Here is a 25,466-nt window from a genome sequence, read left to right as displayed (position 1 = left end):
CAGACAGACAGGGTATGTTGTTGGAGTTTAATGTCAGACAGACAGACAGACAGGGTATGTTGTTGGAGTGTAATGTCAGACAGACAGGGTATGTTGTTGGAGTTTAATGTCAGACAGACAGACAGACATGGTATGTTGTTGGAGTGTAATGTCAGACAGACACACAGGGTATGTTGTTGGAGTGTAATGTTAGACAGACAGGGTATGTTGTTGGAGTGTAATGTCAGACAGACAGGGTATGTTGTTGGAGTGTAATGTCAGACAGACAGGGTATGTTGTTGGAGTGTAATGTTAGACAGACATGGGATGTTGTTGGAGTGTAATGTCAGACAGACAGGGTATGTTGTTGGAGTGTAATGTTAGACAGACAGACAGACAGGGTATGTTGTTGGAGTGTAATGTTAGACAGACAGACAGGGTATGTTGTTGGAGTGTAATGTTAGACAGACATTGGATGTTGTTGGAGTGTGATGTCAGACAGACAGACAGGGTATGTTGTTGGAGTGTAATGTCAGACAGACAGACCGACAGACAGACAGACAGACAGACCGAGTATGTTGTTGGAGTGTAATGTTAGACAGACAGGGTATGTTGTTGGAGTGTAATGTTAGACAGACAGGGTATGTTGTTGGAGTGTAATGTTAGACAGACAGACAGGGTATGTTGTTGGAGTGTAATGTTAGACAGACAGACAGACAGGGTATGTTGTTGGAGTGTAATGTCAGACAGACAGGGTATGTTGTTGGAGTGTACTGTTAGACAGACAGGGTATGTTGTTGGAGTGTAATGTCAGGCAGACAGGGTATGTTGTTGGAGTGTAATGTCAGACAGACAGGGTATGTTGTTGGAGTGTAATGTCAGACAGACAGGGTATGTTGTTGGAGTGTAATGTTAGACAGACAGACAGGGTATGTTGTTGGAGTGTAATGACAGACAGACAGACCGACAGACAGTCAGACAGACAGAGTATGTTGTTGGAGTGTAATGTTAGACAGACAGGGTATGTTGTTGGAGTGTAATGTTAGACAGACATTGGATGTTGTTGGAGTGTGATGTCAGACAGACAGACAGGGTATGTTGTTGGAGTGTAATGTCAGACAGACAGACCGACAGACAGTCAGACAGACAGGGTATGTTGTTGGAGTGTAATGTCAGGCAGACAGGGTATGTTGTTGGAGTGTAATGTTAGACAGACAGACAGGGTATGTTGTTGGAGTGTAATGACAGACAGACAGACAGGGTATGTTGTTGGAGTGTAATGTTAGACAGACAGACAGGGTATGTTGTTGGAGTGTAATGACAGACAGACAGACAGACAGACAGGGTATGTTGTTGAAATTGGGCAGACTATGCATTGTCAATTGTCTGTGATTGGCTAAGCCATGTACTGTATACTGTCTGTCTGTTGGCTGAAGTTATAGTATGTCTTCCAAATGGCACCTTACTCCCTATAAAGTGCACCACTTTAGACCATCCTATGGGCCCAGGGCACAGTATTCCCTATATAGTGCACTACTTTTCAACAGAGTCCTATGGGCCCTGGTCTAAAGTAGTGTACTATATAGGGAATAGGGTTCCATAGGACTCTGGTCTAAAGTAGTGTACTATATAGGGAATAGGGTTCCATAGGACTCTGGTCTAAAGTAGTGTACTATATAGGGAATAGGGCTCTGGTCTAAAGTAGTGTACTATATAGGGAATAGGGTTCCATAGGACTCTGGTCTAAAGTAGTGTACTATATAGGGAATAGGGTTCCATAGGACTCTGGTCTAAAGTAGTGTACTATATAGGGAATAGGGTTCCATAGGACTCTGGTCTAAAGTAGTGTACTATATAGGGAATAGGGCTCTGGTCTAAAGTAGTGTACTATATAGGGAATAGGGTTCCATAGGACTCTGGTCTAAAGTAGTGTACTATATAGGGAATAGGGTTCCATAGGACTCTGGTCTAAAGTAGTGTACTATATAGGGAATAGGGTTCCATAGGACTCTGGTCTAAAGTAGTGTACTATATAGGGAATAGCGTGTAATTTGGGGGACAACTTATGTCTCTTGGCTGATGATCAGTGGCCCCTCAGGTGTGTCTGTCCGGGCCCATGTTGGCCCCCATGAGGAAGAGGAAGGCCTTGACTGAGACTGACCTGAAAGAGAGGGAGGAGGCTGCAGCTAAGAGGGCCAGAGTACAGGAGGACAAGAGGAGGAGACTACAGGAGAACAAACACAGGAAGAAGTAAGAACAAAGTCATTTTCACAAGAAACCAAACAGCAGAAAACTGACTGAAACAGGGAAGGACTAAATAACATTTTCAAATAAGAAAACTTGTTTCTGTTACAAAATATTTTGCTATGGTTTGCAACGGTGTGCATTAATGAATATGACCCTGATCGTGGGATAGACACCTGCAACATAGACCCTAGTTCTGGTATAATGAGGCGTCTGTGTTGCAGGATGGTATGGTGGGAGTCCAGTGGGTACAGGTCCCTGTGTTTACCCTCTGTGGAGAGCGAGGAGGAGGAGGAGGCTGATGACCTCAGTGTGACCTCTACAGATTCAGAACACTCTGCTATTAGTTACGTGTTGGGCGATGTCACACACCCCTACGCCAACCAGGAAGATGCCATCATAGTGCACTGTGTTGGTATGGAATCATTCTGATATTAAAACATTCATTTTGGGTATTACATTGCTTACAGCAAAGAAAGAGAGCGCATACAAACATGAAAACATTGTATTGAAAACGTCAATGTCTGTGTTTATGCCCTGGCATCTTGTAGATGACTCTGGCCGGTGGGGTAGAGGTGGTCTCTTCACAGCATTGGAGAACAGGTCAGATGCACCGTGTAAACAATATGAGCTGGCTGGAAAGATGAAAGGTGAGCTCACATCGTCCAGGGTCACAAACCCTTTTTCCTTAAAGAATATGTAAAGAAACGTGGGCCTCCCGGGTGGCGCAGTGGTTAAGGGCTGTGCCACCAGAGGCTCTGGGTTCAACCTTCGTCTCTCCCGAGCCCGTACAGGGGTCGTAGCGATGAGACAAGATAGTAGCTACTAACAATTGGATACCACGAAATTGGGGAGAAAAAGGAGAGTAAAATTCAACAACAACAAAAAATAAAGAAAATAATATTAACGTGAACTGATGCGGCGGGCAAACGCACTGGGAAAGCATTTAAATGGACGAGGCACACGAGAGCCCGTTAGATACATTTGCTCAGAAGAGGTGGTTTTAACTCCATTCTAATACGGACTTTGCTTCTGGAAAACAGTATCAAGTCACGGCTCAGTTGTTGTGTCGAGTGCTGCTTTGGATCTCCCTCGTATACTTCTGTTATCGGGGAAAGGTCCACAATGGAACTAACATTAATGTGGAGAATGATACATTTACATCGGTTGGCCATCAAATATAATTGTCTATGCTTTTGTGGGCTAATGTAGCCCCCATTTGATACAATAAATATGTTGTCGTGAGGACAGTTATTTATCAAATGTGTACGTTTATTTAACTAGGCAAGTCAGTTAAGAACAAATTCTTATTTTCAATGACGGCCTAGGAACAGTGGGTTAAATGTTTTGTTCCAGGGCAGAACGACAGATATGTACCATGTCAGCTCGGGGATTCGATCTTGCAACCTTTCGGTTACTAGTCCAATGCTCTAACCACTAGGCTACCCTGCCGCCCCATTAACGTCGTGACTTGACTTTAACATTAATCTGAGGACTGTTATTTATCTAATTAACTAAATATGTTTAATTGTTAAATTCATCATGTAACAATTAACTCATTAGGATCTGGGGCACCACGAGAGAGGTTCTTTAAAGAGTTACCATCTCCTGAATTAAACTCTATACGGCCTTTACCTTTTCACATCTATAAACAGTCAACTTATTAATCATAACCTTGTATCATATCATTCTGAACAGCCGTAACCTCCTTGCGTCTGCAAAAACCTGAGCCTTACTTATGATTCAGCACAGTCGTGGCCAAAAGTTTTGAGAATGCCATGAATATAGAATGGTACCAACACATCCTCCGAGAGCAACTTCTCCCAACCATTCAGGAACAGTTTGGTGACGAACAATGCCTTTTCCAGCATGATGGAGCACCTTGCCATAGGGCAAAAGTGATAACTAAGTGGCTCGGAGAACAAAACATCGATATTTTGGGTCCATGGCCAGGAAACTCCCCAGACCTTAATCCCAATGAGAACTTGTGGTCAATCCTCAAGAGGCGGGTGGACAAACAAAAACCCATAAATTCTGACAAACTCCAAGCATTGATTATGCAAGAATGGGCGGCCATCAGTGGCCCAGAAGTTAATTGACAGCATGCCAGGGCGGATTGCAGAGGTCTTGAAAAAGAAGGGTCAACACTGCAAATATTGACACTCTGCATCAACTTCATGTAATTGTCAATAAAATCCTTTGACACTTATGAAATTATACTTCAGTATCCATAGTAACATCTGACAAAAATATCTAAAGGCACTGAAGCAGCAAACTTTGTGGAAATTAATATTTGTGTCATTCTCAAAACTTTTGGCCACGACGGTACATGCCAATCAGGATATATGTACTGTACATGCCAATCAGGATATCTATAGCTATGTACTGTACATGCCAATCAGGATTTATCTATAGCTATGTACTGTACATGCCAATCAGGATTTATCTATAGCTATGTACTGTACATGCCAATCAGGATATATCTATAGCTATGTACTGTACATGCCAATCAGGATATATCTATAGCTATGTACTGTACATGCCAATCAGGATTTATCTATAGCTATGTACTGTACATGCCAATCAGGATATATCTATAGCTATGTACTGTACATGCCAATCAGGATATATCTATAGCTATGTACTGTACATGCCAATCAGGATATATCTATAGCTATGTACTGTACATGCCAATCAGGATTTATCTATAGCTATGTACTGTACATGCCAATCAGGATATATCTATAGCTATGTACTGTACATGCCAATCAGGATTTATCTATAGCTATGTACTGTACATGCCAATCAGGATATATCTATAGCTATGTACTGTACATGCCAATCAGGATATATCTATAGCTATGTACTGTACATGCCAATCAGGATTTATCTATAGCTATGTACTGTACATGCCAATCAGGATTTATCTATAGCTATGTACTGTACATGCCAATCAGGATATATCTATAGCTATGTACTGTACATGCCAATCAGGATATATCTATAGCTATGTACTGTACATGCCAATCAGGATATATCTATAGCTATGTACTGTACATGCCAATCAGGATATATCTATAGCTATGTACTGTACATGCCAATCAGGATATATCTATAGCTATGTACTGTACATGCCAATCAGGATATATCTATAGCTATGTACTGTACATGCCAATCAGGATTTATCTATAGCTATGTACTGTACATGCCAATCAGGATTTATCTATAGCTATGTACTGTACATGCCAATCAGGATTTATCTATAGCTATGTACTGTACATGCCAATCAGGATATATCTATAGTTATGTACTGTACATGCCAATCAGGATATATCTATAGCTATGTACTGTACATGCCAATCAGGATTTATCTATAGCTATGTACTGTACATGCCAATCAGGATATATGTACTGTACATGCCAATCAGGATTTATCTATAGCTATGTACTGTACATGCCAATCAGGATATATCTATAGCTATGTACTGTACATGCCAATCAGGATATATCTATAGCTATGTACTGTACATGCCAATCAGGATATATCTATAGCTATGTACTGTACATGCCAATCAGGATATATCTATAGCTATGTACTGTACATGCCAATCAGGATATATCTATAGCTATGTACTGTACATGCCAATCAGGATATCTATAGCTATGTACTGTACATGCCAATCGGGATATATCTATAGCTATGTACTGTACATGCCAATCAGGATATATCTATAGTTATGTACTGTACATGCCAATCAGGATATATCTATAGCTATGTACTGTACATGCCAATCAGGATATATCTATAGCTATGTACTGTACATGCCAATCAGGATATATCTATAGCTATGTACTGTACATGCCAATCAGGATTTATCTATAGCTATGTACTGTACATGCCAATCAGGATATATCTATAGCTATGTACTGTACATGCCAATCAGGATTTATCTATAGCTATGTACTGTACATGCCAATCAGGATTTATCTATAGCTATGTACTGTACATGCCAATCAGGATATATCTATAGCTATGTACTGTACATGCCAATCAGGATATATCTATAGCTATGTACTGTACATGCCAATCAGGATTTATCTATAGCTATGTACTGTACATGCCAATCAGGATATATCTATAGCTATGTACTGTACATGCCAATCAGGATATATCTATAGCTATGTACTGTACATGCCAATCAGGATATATCTATAGCTATGTACTGTACATGCCAATCAGGATATATCTATAGCTATGTACTGTACATGCCAATCAGGATTTATCTATAGCTATGTACTGTACATGCCAATCAGGATTTATCTATAGCTATGTACTGTACATGCCAATCAGGATATATCTATAGCTATGTACTGTACATGCCAATCAGGATATATCTATAGCTATGTACTGTACATGCCAATCAGGATATATCTATAGCTATGTACTGTACATGCCAATCAGGATTTATCTATAGCTATGTACTGTACATGCCAATCAGGATATATCTATAGCTATGTACTGTACATGCCAATCAGGATTTATCTATAGCTATGTACTGTACATGCCAATCAGGATATATCTATAGCTATGTACTGTACATGCCAATCAGGATTTATCTATAGCTATGTACTGTACATGCCAATCAGGATATATCTATAGCTATGTACTGTACATGCCAATCAGGATATATCTATAGCTATGTACTGTACATGCCAATCAGGATATATCTATAGCTATGTACTGTACATGCCAATCAGGATATATCTATAGCTATGTACTGTACATGCCAATCAGGATATATCTATAGCTATGTACTGTACATGCCAATCGATAGCAGTCAAACGGGTTAAATCGACATCCATCAATGGAAAATTCTATGTTATCTTGCAACATATGCAATCTCCTTTATTAGCTCACAGTAATTCTCATTTTGATGGAAAACCACATTTTGCTTCTTAATTCCCTCAATAACGCTCAGGAAAAATGTTCTCGATGTCTCTGTCTACTGGCTCTACATCAGCCCTGGTTCTAATGTCTAATCTAATGGCCTCCAGTGCCTTTAGACCTAGTTGTAACTGTACTACCTGTGCTGTCCTGCCATCACACACCAGTAAATCAGAGTTCTTTCTGTTTCAGACTTGGAGCTGGGATCAGTGTTGCTGTTTCCTGTTGATGATAAACAGTCCAGACTGGATGGCCAAGACCAGGTAAGTGTAGCAGAGATGACGTAGACCTGTCTGTGTCACCCTCATGAGGAAATGTCCTCTAGGTCTAATGGTTGATGTTGAGGTGGGTTCAGATCCCACCTGTTACATAAGCACACACACACCCCCTCTCACGCAGTACGTGTCTGCCCTAACATCTTCTCAGAGTGTTAAAGCTATAGAGCCTTCCCGAAAGTATTCACACCACGTGACTTTTTCCACATTTTGTTGTGTTACAGCTTGCATTTAAAATGGGATAAACTCAGATTTTGTCACTGGCCTAAACACAATACCCCATAATGTAAAAGTGGAATTGTGTTTTTTCACATTTTTACTAATTAATAAAAATGTGTAGCTGAATTGTTTTGAGTCAATAAGTAGTATTCAACCCCTTTGTTATGGCAAGCCTAAACATTTTCAGGAGTAAAAATGTGCTTAACGTAATATGTGTCATGGACTCACTCTGTGTGCAATAATGGGGTTTAACAACATTTTTGAATGACTACCCCATCTCTGTACCCCACAGATACAATTATCTGTTAGGTCCCTCATCTCTGTACCCCACAGATACAATTATCTGTAAGGTCCCTCATCTCTGTACCCCACAGATACAATTATCTGTAAGGTCCCTCATCTCTGTACCCCACAGATACAATTATCTGTAAGGTCCCTCATCTCTGTACCCCACAGATACAATTATCTGTTAGGTCCCTCATCTCTGTACCCCACAGATACAATTATCTGTTAGGTCCCTCATCTCTGTACCCCACAGATACAATTATCTGTAAGGTCCCTCATCTCTGTACCCCACAGATACAATTATCTGTAAGGTCCCTCATCTCTGTACCCCACAGATACAATTATCTGTTAGGTCCCTCATCTCTGTACCCCACAGATACAATTATCTGTTAGGTCCCTCATCTCTGTACCCCACAGATACAATTATCTCTAAGGTCCCTCAGTCCAGCAGGGAATTTCAAACACAGATTCAACCACAAATACCAGGGCGGTTTTACAATGCCTTGCAAAGAAAAGCACCTATTGGTAGATGGTTAAAAAAAAAAGCAGACATTGAATATCCCTTTGATCATGGTGAAGTTATTAGTTACACTTTGGATGGTGTATCAATAAGCCCAGTCACTACAAAGATACAGGCGTCCTTCCTAACTCAGTTGCCGGAGAAGAAGGAAACTGCTCACCATGAGGCCAATGGTGACTTTAAAACAGTTACAGAGTTTAATGGCTGTGACAGGAGAAAACTGAGGAGGGATCAACAACATTGTAGTTACTCCACAATACTAAACTAATTGAGAGTGAAAAGAACGAAGCCTGTACAGAATACAAATATTCCAAAACATGTACCCTGTTTGCAACAAGGAACTAAAGTAATACTGTAAAAATATGGCAACGCAATTCACTTTTTGTCCTGAATACAAAGTGTTATGTTTCGGGCAAATCCAATACAACACATTACTGAGTACCACTCTCCATATTTTCAAGCACAGTGTTATGGGTATGCTTGTTATCATTAAGGGCTAGTGAGTTTTTCAGGATAGAAAAGAAATGGAATGGAGCTAAGCACAGGCAAAAAGGAAAACCTGGTTCAGTCTGCTTTCCACCAGACACTGGGAGATGGCTTCACCTTTCATCAGGACAAGAACCTAAAACACCTAGGCCAAATCTACACTGGAATTGCTTACCAAGAAGACAGTGAATATTCATCAGTGGCAGTTACAGTTTTGACTTAAATCTGGTTGAAAATCTATGACAAGACCTGAAGATAACAATGATCAACAACCAATTTGAGATAGAAAATAATAATGTACAAATGTTGCACAATCCAGGTGTGGAAAGTTCTAGAAACTTACCCAGAAAGACTCACAGCTGTAATCGCTGCCAAAGGTGCTTCTACAAAGTATTGAGTCAGGGGTGTGGATACATCTCTAAATGAGATATTTCTGTATTTAATTTTCAATGATTGGCAAAAGAATGACTTGGTCATTATGGGGTATTGTGTAGAAAAAAAATCTGTTTAATCAATTTTAATTCAGGCGGTAACACAACAAGATGTGGAATAAGTCAAGGGGTATGAATGCTTTCTGTAGGCGCTGTATGTTCCTGTGTGTGCCCAAAAGTAATCACATTCGTCTGAAAGTCCTGACACTCTGCTCTGACATAATTAAAATACCTGTGTAATTATGATGATGATGTACCTGATTTGTATAATGAGTGATTTGTTCCCTCCCTCCTGTTCTCAGATTACCCTGATGTGATGTAATGTGTTCTGTCCGTCCGTCCGTCCCCAGGTTGTTCTGATGTGTCTGTCCGTCCGTCCCCAAGTTGTTCTGATGTGTCTGTCTGTCCTCAGGTGGCCCTGATAGTGGCCCAGCAGAGAGCCAGAGACAACAGCCTGTCAGGGATCCATCTCTCTGCTCTGGAAGAAGGACTCCAGAAAATCTACAGGGTCGCCAAGACTAACAAGGGTAGTCTGTCTGTCTCTGTCTATGTCTGTCTATGTCTGTCTGTCTGTGTGTGTCTATGTCTGTCTGTGTGTAGTTGGAGTAAGAGACCATTTACTCTGCTGTACACGTCACTAAAGATACTGATTTGAGTCACGAAAGATTTGTCTCCTTATTTCCCTCTCATACACCTCTCTCCTCTCCCCTAGCTAGCGTCCACCTCCCCCGTATCGGCCACTCCACCAGAGGGTTTAACTGGTATGGAACAGAGAGACTCATCAGAAAACATCTGGCCTCCAGAGGGGTACACACCTCCATGTATCCTTTCTACTCCTTTACTAACCCTAACAACCCCATGTATCCTTGTCCATGTACCCCACTGATAATCTCCCTCGATCTGGGGCTCCACGCAAGATCTCACCCCGTGGGGTCAAAATGACCACAAGAACGGTGAGCAAAAATCCCAGAACCACACGGGGGGACCTAGTGAATGACCTGCAGAGAGCTGGGACCAAAGTAACAAAGCCTACCATCAGTAGCACACTACGCCGCCTGGGACTCAAATCCTGCAGTGCCAGACGTGTCCCCCTGCTTAAGCCAGTACATGTCCAGGCCTGTCTGAAGTTAGCTAGAGAGCATTTGGATGATCCAGAAGAAGATTGGGAGAATGTCATATGGTCAGATGAAACCAAAATATAACTTTTTGATAAAAACTCAACTCGTCGTGTTTGGAGGACAAAGAATGCTGAGTTGCATCCAAAGAACACCATACCTACTGTGAAGCATGGGGGTGGAAACATCATGCTTTGGGGCTGTTTTTCTGCAAAGGGACCAGGACGACTGATCCGTGTAAAGGAAAGAATGAATGGGGCCATGTATCGTGAGATTTTGAGTGAAAACCTCCTTTCATCAGCAAGGGCATTGAAGATGAAACGTGGCTGGGTCTTTCAGCATGACAATGATCCCAAACACACCGCCCGGGCAACGAAGGAGTGGCTTCGTAAGCATTTCAAGGTCCTGGAGTGGCCTAGCCAGTCTCCAGATCTCAACCCCATAGAAAATCTTTGAAGGGAGTTGAAAGTCTGTGTTGCCCAGCAACAGCCCCAAAACATCACTGCTCTAGAGGAGATCTGCATGGATGAATGGGCCAAAATACCAGCAACAGTGTGTGAAAACCTTGTGAAGGCTTACAGAAAACGTTTGACCTCTGTCATTGCCAACAAAGGGTATATAACAAAGTATTGAGATAAACTTTTGTTATTGACCAAATACTTATTTTCCACCATAATTTGCAAATAAATTCATTAAAAATCCTACAATGTGGGGCCTAGGATTGAGCCATTTGGGAAACTCCCTTGATGACAGGCAGTGGCTGAGACAGCAGATTTTCTGACTTTATACACTGCACTCTTTGAAAGAGGTAGTTTGCAAACCAGGCCAAAGACCACTTAGAGACACCAATACTCCTTAGCCGGCCCACAAGAATGGAATGGTCTACCGTAAAAAAGCTTTGGCCAAGTCAATAAAAATAGCAGCACAACATTGCTTCGAATCAAGGGCAATGGTGACATCATTGAGGACCTTTAAGGTTGCAGTGACACATCCATAGCCTGAGCGGAAACCAGATTGCATACTTTTATGCTCGCTTCGAGGCAAGCAACAAGCATGCACGAGAGCACCAGCTGTTCTGGATGACTGTGTGATAACGCTCTCGGTAGCCGATATGAACAAAACCTTTAAATAGGTCAACATTCACAAAGCCGCTGGGCCAGACGGATTATCAGGACGTGTACTCAGAGCATGCGCGGACCAACTGTCAAGTGTCTTCACTGACATTTTCAACCTCTCCCTGACCGAGTCTATAATACCTACATGTTTCAAGCAGACCACCATAGTCCCTGTGCCCGATGAAGTGAAGGCAACCTGCCTACATGATTCCCGCCCCGTGGCATTCACGTCGGTAGCCATGAAGTGCTTTGAAAGGCTGGTCATGGCTCACATCAACAGCATCCTCCCGGACACCCTAGACCCACTCCAATTCGCATACCGCCCCAACAGATCCACAGATGACACAATCTCAATCACACTCCACACCGCCCTTTCTCACCTGGACAAATGGAACACCTATGTGAGAATGCTGTTCATTGAATACAGCTCAGCGTTCAACACCATAGTGCCCACAAATCTCATCACTAAGCTAAGGACTCTAGGACTAAACACCTCCCTCTGCAACTGGATCCTGGACTTCCTGACAGGCCGCCCCCATGTGGTAAGGGTAGGTAACAACACATCTGCCACGCTGATCCTTAACACTGGTGCCCCTCAAGGGTGTGTACTTAGTCCCCTCCTGTATTCACCCATGACTGCGTGGCCAAACATGACTCCAACATCATCATTAAGTTTGCTGACGACACAACAGTGGTAGGCCTGCTCACCGACAATGATGAGACAGCATATAGGGAGGAGGTCAGAGATCTGGCAGTGTGGTGCCAGGACAACAACCTCTCCCTCAACGTGAGCAAGACAAAGGAGCTGATCGTGGACTACAGGGAAAAGGAGGGCCGAACAGGCCCACATTAACATCGACGGGGTTGTAGTGGAGCGGGTTGAGAGTTTCAAGTTCCTTGGTGTCCACATCACCAATGAACTATCATGGTCCAAACATACCAAGACAGTTGTGAAAAATGCACGACAAAACCTTTTCCCCCCCCAAGAGACTGAAAAGATTTGGCATGGATCCCCAGATCCTCAAAAGGTTCTACAGATCTACATGAACACGAATCTTGGACATGACCATAACAAACTCTCGGTGTACAAAGTTAAGCCGCCGTCAAAGGATCAGACCGAGGACACCGTTAGGATAATTGCTATTCGCTGACCGGTTGCATCACCGCCTGGTATGGCAACTGCTCGGCATCTGACCGTAAGGCGCTACAGCGGGTAGTGCATACAGCCCAGTATCACTGGGACCAAGCTTCCTGCCATCCAGGACCTCTATACCAGGCGGTGTCAGAGGAAAGCCCATAAAATTGTCAAAGACTCAAGTCACCCAAATTATAGACTGTTTTCTCTGCTACTGCATGACAAGCGGTACCGGAGCGCCAAGTCTAGGACCATAAGGCTCCTCAACAGCTTCTACCCCCAAGTGATTAGACTGCTGAACAATTCATCAAAATCAACACCGGACAATTTACATTGACCCCCACTCTTGCTACTCGCTGTTTGTTTGTTACCTATGCATAGTCACTTCGCCCCCACCTACATGTACAGATTACCTCAACTAGCCTGTACCCCCGCACATTGACTCAGTACCGGTGCCCCCTGTATATAGCCTCCACACTGACTCTGTACCGGTGCACCATGTATATAGCCTCCACACTGACTCGGTACCGGTGCCCCCTGTCTATAGCCTCTACATTGACTCTGTAACACCCTGTATATAGCCTCCACATTGACTCTGTACCGGTACCCCCTGTATATAGCCTCCACATTGACTCTGTACCGGTGCCCCCTGTATATAGCCTCCACATTGACTCTGTACCGGTACCCCCTGTATATAGCCTCCACATTGACTCTGTACCGGTACCCCCTGTATATAGCCTCCACATTGACTCTGTACCGTAATACCCTGTATATAGCCTCCACATTGACTCTGTACCAGTATCCCCTGTATATAGTCTCCACATTGACTCTGTACCGGTACCCCCTGTATATAGCCTCCACATTGACTCTGTACCGGTACCCCCTGTATATAGCCTCCACATTGACTCTGTACCAGTATCCCCTGTATATAGCCTCCACATTGACTCTGTACCAGTATCCCCTGTATATAGTCTCCACATTGACTCTGTACCGGTACCCCCTGTATATAGCCTCCACATTGACTCTGTACCGGTACCCCCTGTATATAGCCTCCACATTGACTCTGTACCGGTACCCCCTGTATATAGCCTCCACATTGACTCTGTACCGGTACCCCCTGTATATAGCCTCCACATTGACTCTGTACCGGTACCCCCTGTATATAGCCTCCACATTGACTCTGTACCGTAATACCCTGTATATAGCCTCCACATTGACTCTGTACCAGTACCCCCTGTATATAGCCTCCACATTGACTCTGTACCGGTACCCCCTGTATATAGCCTCCACATTGACTCTGTACCGTAATACCCTGTATATAGCCTCCACATTGACTCTGTACCGGTACCCCCTGTATATAGCCTCCACATTGACTCTGTACCGTAATACCGTAAAATTTCAATAAGCATTTTTCTACTGCTGGCCATGCTTTCCACCTGGCTACTCCTACCCCTGTCAACAGCACTGCACCCCCAACAGCAACTCGCCCAAGCCTTCCCCATTTCTCCTTCTCCCAAATCCATTCAGCTGATGTTCTGAAAGAGCTGCAAAATCTGGACCCCTACAAATCAGCCGGGCTAGACAATCTGGACCCTTTCTTTCTAAAATGATCTGCCGAAATTGTTGCCACCCCTATTACTAGCCTGTTCAACCTCTCTTTCGTGTCGTCTGAGATTCCCAAAGATTGGAAAGCAGCTGCGGTCATCCCCCTCTTCAAAGGGGGGGACACTCTTGACCCAAACTGCTACAGACCTATATCTATCCTACCATGCCTTTCTAAGGTCTTCGAAAGCCAAGTCAACAAACAGATTACCGACCATTTTGAATCTCACCATACCTTCTCTGCTATGCAATCTGGTTTCAGAGCTGGTCATGGGTGCACCTCAGCCACGCTCAAGGTCCTAAACGATATCTTAACCGCCATCGATAAGAAACATTACTGTGCAGCCGTATTCATTGATCTGGCCAAGGCTTTCGACTCTGTCAATCACCACATCCTCATCGGCAGACTCAACAGCCTTGGTTTCTCAAATGATTGCCTCGCCTGGTTCACCAACTACTTCTCTGATAGAGTTCAGTGTGTCAAATCTGAGGGTCTGTTGTCCGGACCTCTGGCAGTCTCTATGGGGGTGCCACAGGGTTCAATTCTTGGACCGACTCTCTTCTCTGTATACATCAATGAGGTCGCTCTTGCTGCTGGTGAGTCTCTGATCCACCTCTACGCAGACGACACCATTCTGTATACTTCCGGCCCTTCTTTGGACACTGTGTTAACAACCCTCCAGGCAAGCTTCAATGCCATACAACTCTCCTTCCGTGGCCTCCAACTGCTCTTAAATACAAGTAAAACTAAATGCATGCTCTTCAACCGATCACTACCTGCACCTACCCGCCTGTCCAACATCACTACTCTGGACGGCTCTGACTTAGAATACGTGGACAACTACAAATACTTAGGTGTCTGGTTAGACTGTAAACTCTCCTTCCAGACCCATATCAAACATCTCCAATCCAAAGTTAAATCTAGAATTGGCTTCCTATTTCGCAACAAAGCATCCTTCACTCATGCTGCCAAACATACCCTTGTAAAACTGACCATCCTACCAATCCTCGACTTTGGCGATGTAATTTACAAAATAGCCTCCAATACCCTACTCAACAAACTGGATGCAGTCTATCACAGTGCAATCCGTTTTGTCACCAAAGCCCCATACACTACCCACCATTGCGACCTGTACGCTCTCGTTGGCTGGCCCTCGCTTCATACTCGTCGCCAAACCCACTGGCTCCATGTCATCTACAAGACCCTGCTAGGTAAAGTCCCCCCTTATCTCAGCTCGCTGGTCACCATAGCATCTCCCACCTGTAGCACACGCTCCAGCAGGTATATCTCTCTAGTCACCCCCAAAACCAATTCGTTTCTTTGGCCGCCTCTCTTTCCAGTTCTCTGCTGCCAATGACTGGAACGAACTACAAAAATCTCTGAAACTGGAAACACTTATCTCCCTCACTAGCTTTAAGCACCAACTGTCAGAGCAGCTCACAGATTACTGCACCTGTACATAGCCCACATATAATTTAGCCCTATCAACTACCTCTTTCCCAACTGTATTTAATTTATTTATTTATTTTGCTCCTTTGCACCCCATTATTTTTATTTCTACTTTGCACATTCTTCCATTGCAAAACTACCATTCCAGTGTTTTACTTGCTATATTGTATTTACCTTGCCACCAAGGCCTTTTTTTGCCTTTACCTCCCTTCTCACCTCATTTGCTCACATTGTATATAGACTTGTTTATACTTTATTATTGACTGTATGTTTGTTTTACTCCATGTGTAACTCTGTGTTGTTGTATCTGTCGAACTGCTTTGCTTTATCTTGGCCAGGTCGCAATTGTAAATGAGAACTTGTTCTCAACTTGCCTACCTGGTTAAATAAAGGTAAAATAAATAAATAAATAAAAAATACCCTGTATATAGCCTCCACATTGACTCTGTACTGGTACCCCCTGTATATAGCCTCCACATTGACTCTGTACCGGTACCCCCTGTATATAGCCTCCACATTGACTCTGTACCAGTACCCCCTGTATAAAGCCTCGTTATGTTATTCTTAATGTGTTACTTTTTATTTTAGTTTACTTGGTAAATACTTTCTTCTTCTTGAACTGCACTGTTGGTTAAGGGCTTGTCAGTCAGCATTTCACGGTAAAGTCTACACTTGTTGTATTCAGTGCATGTGGTAAATAAAGCTTGATTTGATACCAGAGAGAATACTATAGACATCAATAAAGCCAGTCAGTTGGTTATTGGCATGTTTTTACAACACCTTTGATAAACTGGGCGCTCTAAAATAATAGGGTTCCGGTTGGGAAGCAGGCAAATGGCCTTTACTCTGCATTGCATTTGTTGAAGGGATCGAGTGCTAAATGTGTTTGTCTTAACTGTGATGGCTTTGTTTTGTCCAGGATGTTTAGTCCTTAACTGGCCTGTCTGTCAGATACTACTACAGCAGGTCTGTCTCTACCTCTGCTTTAGGTACGTCCACAACACCCTCCACAGCATCAGCCTCAACCTCCAAGGCCTCAGCCTCTAGCTCCAAGACCTCAGCAGCATCCCCCTCCCCATCCTCCGTCTCCCCCTCCCCAACCACCGTCTCAGTCTCCCCCTCTCCTCCACACTCCCCCCCAGTGCCACAGTATCCTGGCCCTGACTCAGACAGGGAGAGTGAGGAAGGAGAGACAGCCAATCAGAGCTCAGACAGAGGGATTGAGGAAAGAGAGACAGCCAATCAGAGCAGCAGGACCCCCAGCCCCTCTGGACCTGCTCTGCCTGACTTCATGAGAGGAGTTCATGTGTTCTTCTACAACCTGACAGCCTCAGACAGGAAGAGACTGGCCCGCTACCTCATCACATATGAAGGAGATGAGGAGGAGATCATGAGTTCAGAGGTCACACACATTGTAACAGAGCTGGAGAGTCCTGTCCAATCACAGGTGACCTCAACAGTCAGTCTTACATTTACAATTTCAAAGATGGTTATAACATGGTTATAACATGAAAACCATTGATGTACAGTGACACATATATTTCTGATGTTGCTATGGTCTGATGATGCTAGTCTTGTGATGTTGCTATGGTCTGATGATGCTAGTCTTGTGATGTAGCTATGGTCTGGTGATGCTAGTCTTGTGATGTTGCTATAGTCTGATGTTGCTATGGTCTGATGATGCTAGTCTTGTGATGTTGCTATGGTCTGATGATGCTAGTCTTGTGATGTTGCTATAGTCTGATGTTGCTATGGTCTGATGATGCTAGTCTTCTGATGTTGCTATGGTCTGATGATGCTAGTCTTGTGATGTTGCTATGGTCTGATGATGCTAGTCTTGTGATGTTGCTATAGTCTGATGTTGCTATGGTCTGATGATGCTAGTCTTGTGATGTTGCTATGGTCTGATGATGCTAGTCTTGTGATGTTGCTATGGTCTGATGATGCTATGGTCTGGTGATGCTAGTCTTGTGATGTTTCTATGGTCTGATGTTGCTATGGTCTGATGATGCTATGGTCTGATGATGCTAGTCTTGTGATGTTGCTATGGTCTGATGATGCTAGTCTTGTGATGTTGCTATGGTCTGATGATGCTAGTCTTGTGATGTTGCTATAGTCTGATGTTGCTATGGTCTGATGATGCTAGTCTTGTGATGTTGCTATGGTCTGATGATGCTAGTCTTGTGATGTTGCTATGGTCTGATGATGCTAGTCTTGTGATGTTGCTATAGTCTGATGTTGCTATGGTCTGATGATGCTAGTCTTCTGATGTTGCTATGGTCTGATGATGCTAGTCTTGTGATGTAGCTATGGTCTGATGATGCTAGTCTTGTGATGTTGCTATAGTCTGATGTTGCTATGGTCTGATGATGCTAGTCTTCTGATGTTGCTATGGTCTGATGATGCTAGTCTTGTGATGTTGCTATGGTCTGATGATGCTAGTCTTGTGATGTTGCTATAGTCTGATGTTGCTATGGTCTGATGATGCTAGTCTTCTGATGTTGCTATGGTCTGATGATGCTAGTCTTGTGATGTTGCTATGGTCTGATGATGCTAGTCTTGTGATGTTGCTATAGTCTGATGTTGCTATGGTCTGATGATGCTAGTCTTGTGATGTTGCTATGGTCTGATGATGCTAGTCTTGTGATGTTGCTATGGTCTGATGATGCTAGTCTTCTGATGTTGCTATGGTCTGATGATGCTAGTCTTGTGATGTTGCTATGGTCTGGTGATGCTAGTCTTGTGATGTTTCTATGGTCTGATGATGCTATGGTCTGATGATGCTAGTCTTGTGATGTTGCTATGGTCTGATGATGCTAGTCTTGTGATGTTGCTATGGTCTGATGATGCTAGTCTTGTGATGTTGCTATAGTCTGATGTTGCTATGGTCTGATGATGCTAGTCTTGTGATGTCGCTATGGTCTGATGATGCTAGTCTTCTGATGTTGCTATGGTCTGATGATGCTAGTCTTCTGATGTTGCTATGGTCTGATGATGCTAGTCTTGTGATGTTGCTATGGTCTGGTGAAGCTAGTCTTGTGATGTTTCTATGGTCTGATGTTGCTATGGTCTGATGATGCTATGGTCTGATGATGCTAGTCTTGTGATGTTGCTATGGTCTGATGATGCTAGTCTTGTGATGTTGCTATAGTCTGATATTGCTATGGTCTGATGAAGCTAGTCTTCTGATGTTGCTATGGTCTGATGATGCTAGTCTTGTGATGTTGCTATGGTCTGATGATGCTAGTCTTCTGATATTGCTATGGTCTGATGATGCTAGTCTTGTGATGTTGCTATGGTCTGATGATGCTAGTCTTGTGATGTTGCTATGGTCTGATGATGCTAGTCTTGTGATGTTGCTATAGTCTGATGTTGCTATGGTCTGATGATGCTAGTCTTCTGATGTTGCTATGGTCTGATGATGCTAGTCTTGTGATGTTGCTATGGTCTGATGATGCTAGTCTTGTGATGTTGCTATAGTCTGACGTTGCTATGGTCTGATGATGCTAGTCTTGTGATGTTGCTATGGTCTGATGATGCTAGTCTTCTGATGTTGCTATGGTCTGATGATGCTAGTCTTCTGATGTTGCTATGGTCTGATGATGCTAGTCTTGTGATGTTGCTATGGTCTGATGATGCTAGTCTTCTGATGTTGCTATAGTCTGATGTTGCTATGGTCTGATGATGCTAGTCTTGTGATGTTGCTATGGTCTGATGATGCTAGTCTTCTGATGTTGCTAGTCTTCTGATGTTGCTATGGTCTGATGATGCTAGTCTTGTGATGTTGCTATGGTCTGGTGATGCTAGTCTTGTGATGTTTCTATGGTCTGATGATGCTAGTCTTGTGATGTTGCTATGGTCTGATGATGCTAGTCTTGTGATGTTGCTATGGTCTGATGATGCTAGTCTTGTGATGTTGCTATAGTCTGATGTTGCTATGGTCTGATGATGCTAGTCTTGTGATGTCGCTATGGTCTGATGATGCTAGTCTTCTGATGTTGCTATGGTCTGATGATGCTAGTCTTCTGATGTTGCTATGGTCTGATGATGCTAGTCTTGTGATGTTGCTATGGTCTGGTGAAGCTAGTCTTGTGATGTTTCTATGGTCTGATGTTGCTATGGTCTGATGATGCTATGGTCTGATGATGCTAGTCTTGTGATGTTGCTATGGTCTGATGATGCTAGTCTTGTGATGTTGCTATAGTCTGATATTGCTATGGTCTGATGAAGCTAGTCTTCTGATGTTGCTATGGTCTGATGATGCTAGTCTTGTGATGTTGCTATGGTCTGATGATGCTAGTCTTCTGATATTGCTATGGTCTGATGATGCTAGTCTTGTGATGTTGCTATGGTCTGATGATGCTAGTCTTGTGATGTTGCTATGGTCTGATGATGCTAGTCTTCTGATGTTGCTATAGTCTGATGTTGCTATGGTCTGATGATGCTAGTCTTCTGATGTTGCTATGGTCTGATGATGCTAGTCTTGTGATGTTGCTATGGTCTGATGATGCTAGTCTTGTGATGTTGCTATAGTCTGATGTTGCTATGGTCTGATGATGCTAGTCTTGTGATGTTGCTATGGTCTGATGATGCTAGTCTTCTGATGTTGCTATGGTCTGATGATGCTAGTCTTCTGATGTTGCTATGGTCTGATGATGCTAGTCTTGTGATGTTGCTATGGTCTGATGATGCTAGTCTTCTGATGTTGCTATGGTCTGATGATGCTAGTCTTGTGATGTTGCTATGGTCTGATGATGCTGGTCTTGTGATGTTGCTATAGTCTGATGTTGCTATGGTCTGATGATGCTAGTCTTGTGATGTTGCTATGGTCTGATGTTGCTATGGTCTGATGATGCTAGTCTTGTGATGTTGCTATGGTCTGATGATGCTAGTCTTGTGATGTTGCTATGGTCTGATGATGCTAGTCTTCTGATGTTGCTATAGTCTGATGTTGCTATGGTCTGATGATGCTAGTCTTCTGATGTTGCTATGGTCTGATGATGCTAGTCTTGTGATGTTGCTATGGTCTGATGATTCTAGTCTTGTTATGTTGCTATAGTCTGATGTTGCTATGGTCTGATGATGCTAGTCTTCTGATATTGCTATGGTCTGATGATGCTAGTCTTTTCCAATGTTGCTATGGTCTGATGATGCTAGTCTTGTGATGTTGCTATGGTCTGATGATGCTAGTCTTGTGATGTTGCTATAGTCTGATGTTGCTATGGTCTGATGATGCTAGTCTTGTGATGTCGCTATGGTCTGATGATGCTAGTCTTCTGATGTTGCTATGGTCTGATGATGCTAGTCTTCTGATGTTGCTATGGTCTGATGATGCTAGTCTTGTGATGTTGCTATGGTCTGGTGAAGCTAGTCTTGTGATGTTTCTATGGTCTGATGTTGCTATGGTCTGATGATGCTATGGTCTGATGATGCTAGTCTTGTGATGTTGCTATGGTCTGATGATGCTAGTCTTGTGATGTTGCTATAGTCTGATATTGCTATGGTCTGATGAAGCTAGTCTTCTGATGTTGCTATGGTCTGATGATGCTAGTCTTGTGATGTTGCTATGGTCTGATGATGCTAGTCTTCTGATATTGCTATGGTCTGATGATGCTAGTCTTGTGATGTTGCTATGGTCTGATGATGCTAGTCTTGTGATGTTGCTATGGTCTGATGATGCTAGTCTTGTGATGTTGCTATAGTCTGATGTTGCTATGGTCTGATGATGCTAGTCTTCTGATGTTGCTATGGTCTGATGATGCTAGTCTTGTGATGTTGCTATGGTCTGATGATGCTAGTCTTGTGATGTTGCTATAGTCTGATGTTGCTATGGTCTGATGATGCTAGTCTTGTGATGTTGCTATGGTCTGATGATGCTAGTCTTCTGATGTTGCTATGGTCTGATGATGCTAGTCTTCTGATGTTGCTATGGTCTGATGATGCTAGTCTTGTGATGTTGCTATGGTCTGATGATGCTAGTCTTCTGATGTTGCTATAGTCTGATGTTGCTATGGTCTGATGATGCTAGTCTTGTGATGTTGCTATGGTCTGATGATGCTAGTCTTCTGATGTTGCTAGTCTTCTGATGTTGCTATGGTCTGATGATGCTAGTCTTGTGATGTTGCTATGGTCTGGTGATGCTAGTCTTGTGATGTTTCTATGGTCTGATGATGCTAGTCTTGTGATGTTGCTATGGTCTGATGATGCTAGTCTTGTGATGTTGCTATGGTCTGATGATGCTAGTCTTGTGATGTTGCTATAGTCTGATGTTGCTATGGTCTGATGATGCTAGTCTTGTGATGTCGCTATGGTCTGATGATGCTAGTCTTCTGATGTTGCTATGGTCTGATGATGCTAGTCTTCTGATGTTGCTATGGTCTGATGATGCTAGTCTTGTGATGTTGCTATGGTCTGGTGAAGCTAGTCTTGTGATGTTTCTATGGTCTGATGTTGCTATGGTCTGATGATGCTATGGTCTGATGATGCTAGTCTTGTGATGTTGCTATGGTCTGATGATGCTAGTCTTGTGATGTTGCTATAGTCTGATATTGCTATGGTCTGATGAAGCTAGTCTTCTGATGTTGCTATGGTCTGATGATGCTAGTCTTGTGATGTTGCTATGGTCTGATGATGCTAGTCTTCTTATATTGCTATGGTCTGATGATGCTAGTCTTGTGATGTTGCTATGGTGTGATGATGCTAGTCTTTTGATGTTGCTATGGTATGATGATGCTAGTCTTCTGATGTTGCTATAGTCTGATGTTGCTATGGTCTGATGATGCTAGTCTTCTGATGTTGCTATGGTCTGATGATGCTAGTCTTGTGATGTTGCTATGGTCTGATGATGCTAGTCTTGTGATGTTGCTATAGTCTGATGTTGCTATGGTCTGATGATGCTAGTCTTGTGATGTTGCTATGGTCTGATGATGCTAGTCTTCTGATGTTGCTATGGTCTGATGATGCTAGTCTTCTGATGTTGCTAGTCTTGTGATGTTGCTATGGTCTGATGATGCTAGTCTTCTGATGTTGCTATGGTCTGATGATGCTAGTCTTGTGATGTTGCTATGGTCTGATGATGCTGGTCTTGTGATGTTGCTATAGTCTGATGTTGCTATGGTCTGATGATGCTAGTCTTGTGATGTTGCTATGGTCTGATGTTGCTATGGTCTGATGATGCTAGTCTTGTGATGTTGCTATGGTCTGATGATGCTAGTCTTGTGATGTTGCTATGGTCTGATGATGCTAGTCTTCTGATGTTGCTATAGTCTGATGTTGCTATGGTCTGATGATGCTAGTCTTCTGATGTTGCTATGGTCTGATGATGCTAGTCTTGTGATGTTGCTATGGTCTGATGATTCTAGTCTTGTTATGTTGCTATAGTCTGATGTTGCTATGGTCTGATGATGCTAGTCTTCTGATATTGCTATGGTCTGATGATGCTAGTCTTTTCCAATGTTGCTATGGTCTGATGATGCTAGTCTTGTGATGTTGCTATGGTCTGATGATGCTAGTCTTGTGATGTTGCTATAGTCTGATGTTGCTATGGTCTGATGATGCTAGTCTTCTGATGTTGCTATGGTCTGATGAGTCTAGTCTTGTGATGTTGCTATGGTCTGATGATGCTAGTCTTGTGATGTTGCTATGGTCTGATGATGCTAGTCTTGTGATGTTGCTATAGTCTGATGTTGCTATGGTCTGATGATGCTAGTCTTCTGATGTTGCTATGGTCTGATGATGCTAGTCTTCTGATGTTGCTATGGTCTGATGATGCTAGTCTTGTGATGTTGCTATGGTCTGATGATGCTAGTCTTGTGATGTTGCTATAGTCTGATGTTGCTATGGTCTGATGATGCTAGTCTTGTGATGTTGCTATGGTCTGATGATGCTAGTCTTCTGATGTTGCTATGGTCTGATGATGCTAGTCTTCTGATGTTGCTATGGTCTGATGATGCTAGTCTTGTGATGTTGCTATGGTCTGATGATGCTAGTCTTCTGATGTTGCTATGGTCTGATGATGCTAGTCTTGTGATGTTGCTATGGTCTGATGATGCTAGTCTTGTGATGTTGCTATAGTCTGTTGCTATGGTCTGATGATGCTAGTCTTGTGATGTTGCTATGGTCTGATGATGCTAGTCTTCTGATGTTGCTATGGTCTGATGATGCTAGTCTTGTGATGTTGCTATGGTCTGGTGATGCTAGTCTTGTTATGTTTCTATGGTCTGATGTTGCTATGGTCTGATGATGCTATGGTCTGATGATGCTAGTCTTGTGATGTTGCTATGGTCTGATGATGCTAGTCTTGTGATGTTGCTATGGTCTGATGATGCTAGTCTTGTGATGTTGCTATAGTCTGATGTTGCTATGGTCTGATGATGCTAGTCTTCTGATGTTGCTATGATTTTCTGTGTCACCAGGAGCTCCAGGAGCTGATTGGTCAGCACCCTCATGCACTTCCTGTTCAGAAGACCTGGCTGGAGGCCTGCTTCTCTAGACAGAGACAAGTCAACACCACCAAGTTCCTGCACTGCTTTAAATGATGTATCTCTTCAGTACTATAACACGCGGGTGACGTGAGCCTGCAGGAGCCACGGATCAATTCCTTTTGCAGCACTCACTTTCTCCTGCTACTTTACTACTTTAATACTTAACATACTCAACTGATTACACTGAAGTAGAGAACATTCCTTCACTCTGCTTTTTATTTGTATACATGTTAATCAATGATTTTAATTTGAAATGTATTTTGGTAGTTGCAGGCAGCCTAGTAGTTACAACGTTGGGTCAGTAACTGAAAGGTTGCTGGATCGTATCACCGAGCTGACAAGGTAAACATCTGTCATTCTGCCCCTTAGCAAGCCAGTTAACCCACTGTTCCCCGAGCGCCGAAGACATGGGTGTCGATTAAGGAAGCCTCCCCCCGCACCTCTCTGATTCAGAGGGGTTGGGTTAAATGTGGAAGACACATTTCAGTTGAACAACTGACTAGGTATCTCCCTTTCCTTATCATTAGGTGTTCTCTATATCAGTGGTTCCCAACTAAATGTTGCTCTGCCCGAAGTGTCCCTGAGGTACCCCCATGGCTGGGAACCAATGCTGTATATCTGACCAGGTACCACTCTAAAGTGATATGTTATGGAACAGAGAGGTGGGGCTTATAGAAAAGGGGCGTGGCATGATGCTCCAGCTGTAGAGGTCAATGAGGTATAAAAGAACTGGGAACTGCTTCCAAGATGGACATCTGTTGTTTTTAATGTAATCTGCTTGACAGAGCCGGTAACGCCTGATCACTAGCGCTGTGTGCACTGGCGTTAGCAGCAATGACGTCACCCAGAAGCATTGCAGACATTGAATGATTATTAAATGTTCAGCTGTCAGTGATGGGAAACAATTATTAGACATTTTTTAAATTGGACTTCTATGGGGATTGTCCTGTTGTGCTCTGCTCGGCTTGGTAGCAACACTTCATGGCAGCAGCAAAAACGCAATGTAACCAACAGGCACAACCACAGCAGTCCTTGGGATGTCCACAACCTAACTCTTTTACATTTCAGATTACTGGGGTAATGTTATTTGGGACAGCCCAAGGATCCCAGATAGCATAGAAAGGTCCGCTGTGGTTGTGCCTGTTGGTCACATTGTGTATATATGTGTAATGTATTGTTGTT

General features: G+C 43.1%; 1 protein-coding gene across 2 annotated transcripts in view; it reads left to right on the top strand.

Moving 5' to 3' along the window:
• The window catches only part of chd1l (chromodomain helicase DNA binding protein 1-like), a 50,566-nt gene extending 25,380 nt beyond the window's left edge, over nucleotides 1-25,186 (top strand). Inside the window, exons 17-24 of one of the 2 annotated variants that reach the window (XM_036979035.1) lie at nucleotides 2,078-2,229; nucleotides 2,448-2,638; nucleotides 2,775-2,873; nucleotides 7,361-7,431; nucleotides 9,797-9,911; nucleotides 10,097-10,205; nucleotides 16,753-17,248; nucleotides 24,216-25,186. In XM_036979035.1, coding sequence (XP_036834930.1) covers nucleotides 2,078-2,229; nucleotides 2,448-2,638; nucleotides 2,775-2,873; nucleotides 7,361-7,431; nucleotides 9,797-9,911; nucleotides 10,097-10,205; nucleotides 16,753-17,248; nucleotides 24,216-24,338 — 1,356 coding nt within the window. In that variant the 3' untranslated portion in view covers nucleotides 24,339-25,186. Of the gene's footprint in view, nucleotides 1-2,077; nucleotides 2,230-2,447; nucleotides 2,639-2,774; nucleotides 2,874-7,360; nucleotides 7,432-9,796; nucleotides 9,912-10,096; nucleotides 10,206-16,752; nucleotides 17,249-24,215 lie in introns of those variants that run through there. The other variant, XM_036979036.1, reaches the window with a different exon arrangement.
• Nucleotides 25,187-25,466: the final 280 nt, after the last annotated feature.

The sequence above is a fragment of the Oncorhynchus mykiss genome, chromosome 5 (genome assembly GCF_013265735.2).
Source record: "Oncorhynchus mykiss isolate Arlee chromosome 5, USDA_OmykA_1.1, whole genome shotgun sequence".
In the NCBI taxonomy this organism is placed as follows: Eukaryota; Metazoa; Chordata; class Actinopteri; order Salmoniformes; family Salmonidae; genus Oncorhynchus; species Oncorhynchus mykiss.
This window is presented reverse-complemented; position numbering and strand designations above follow the sequence as displayed.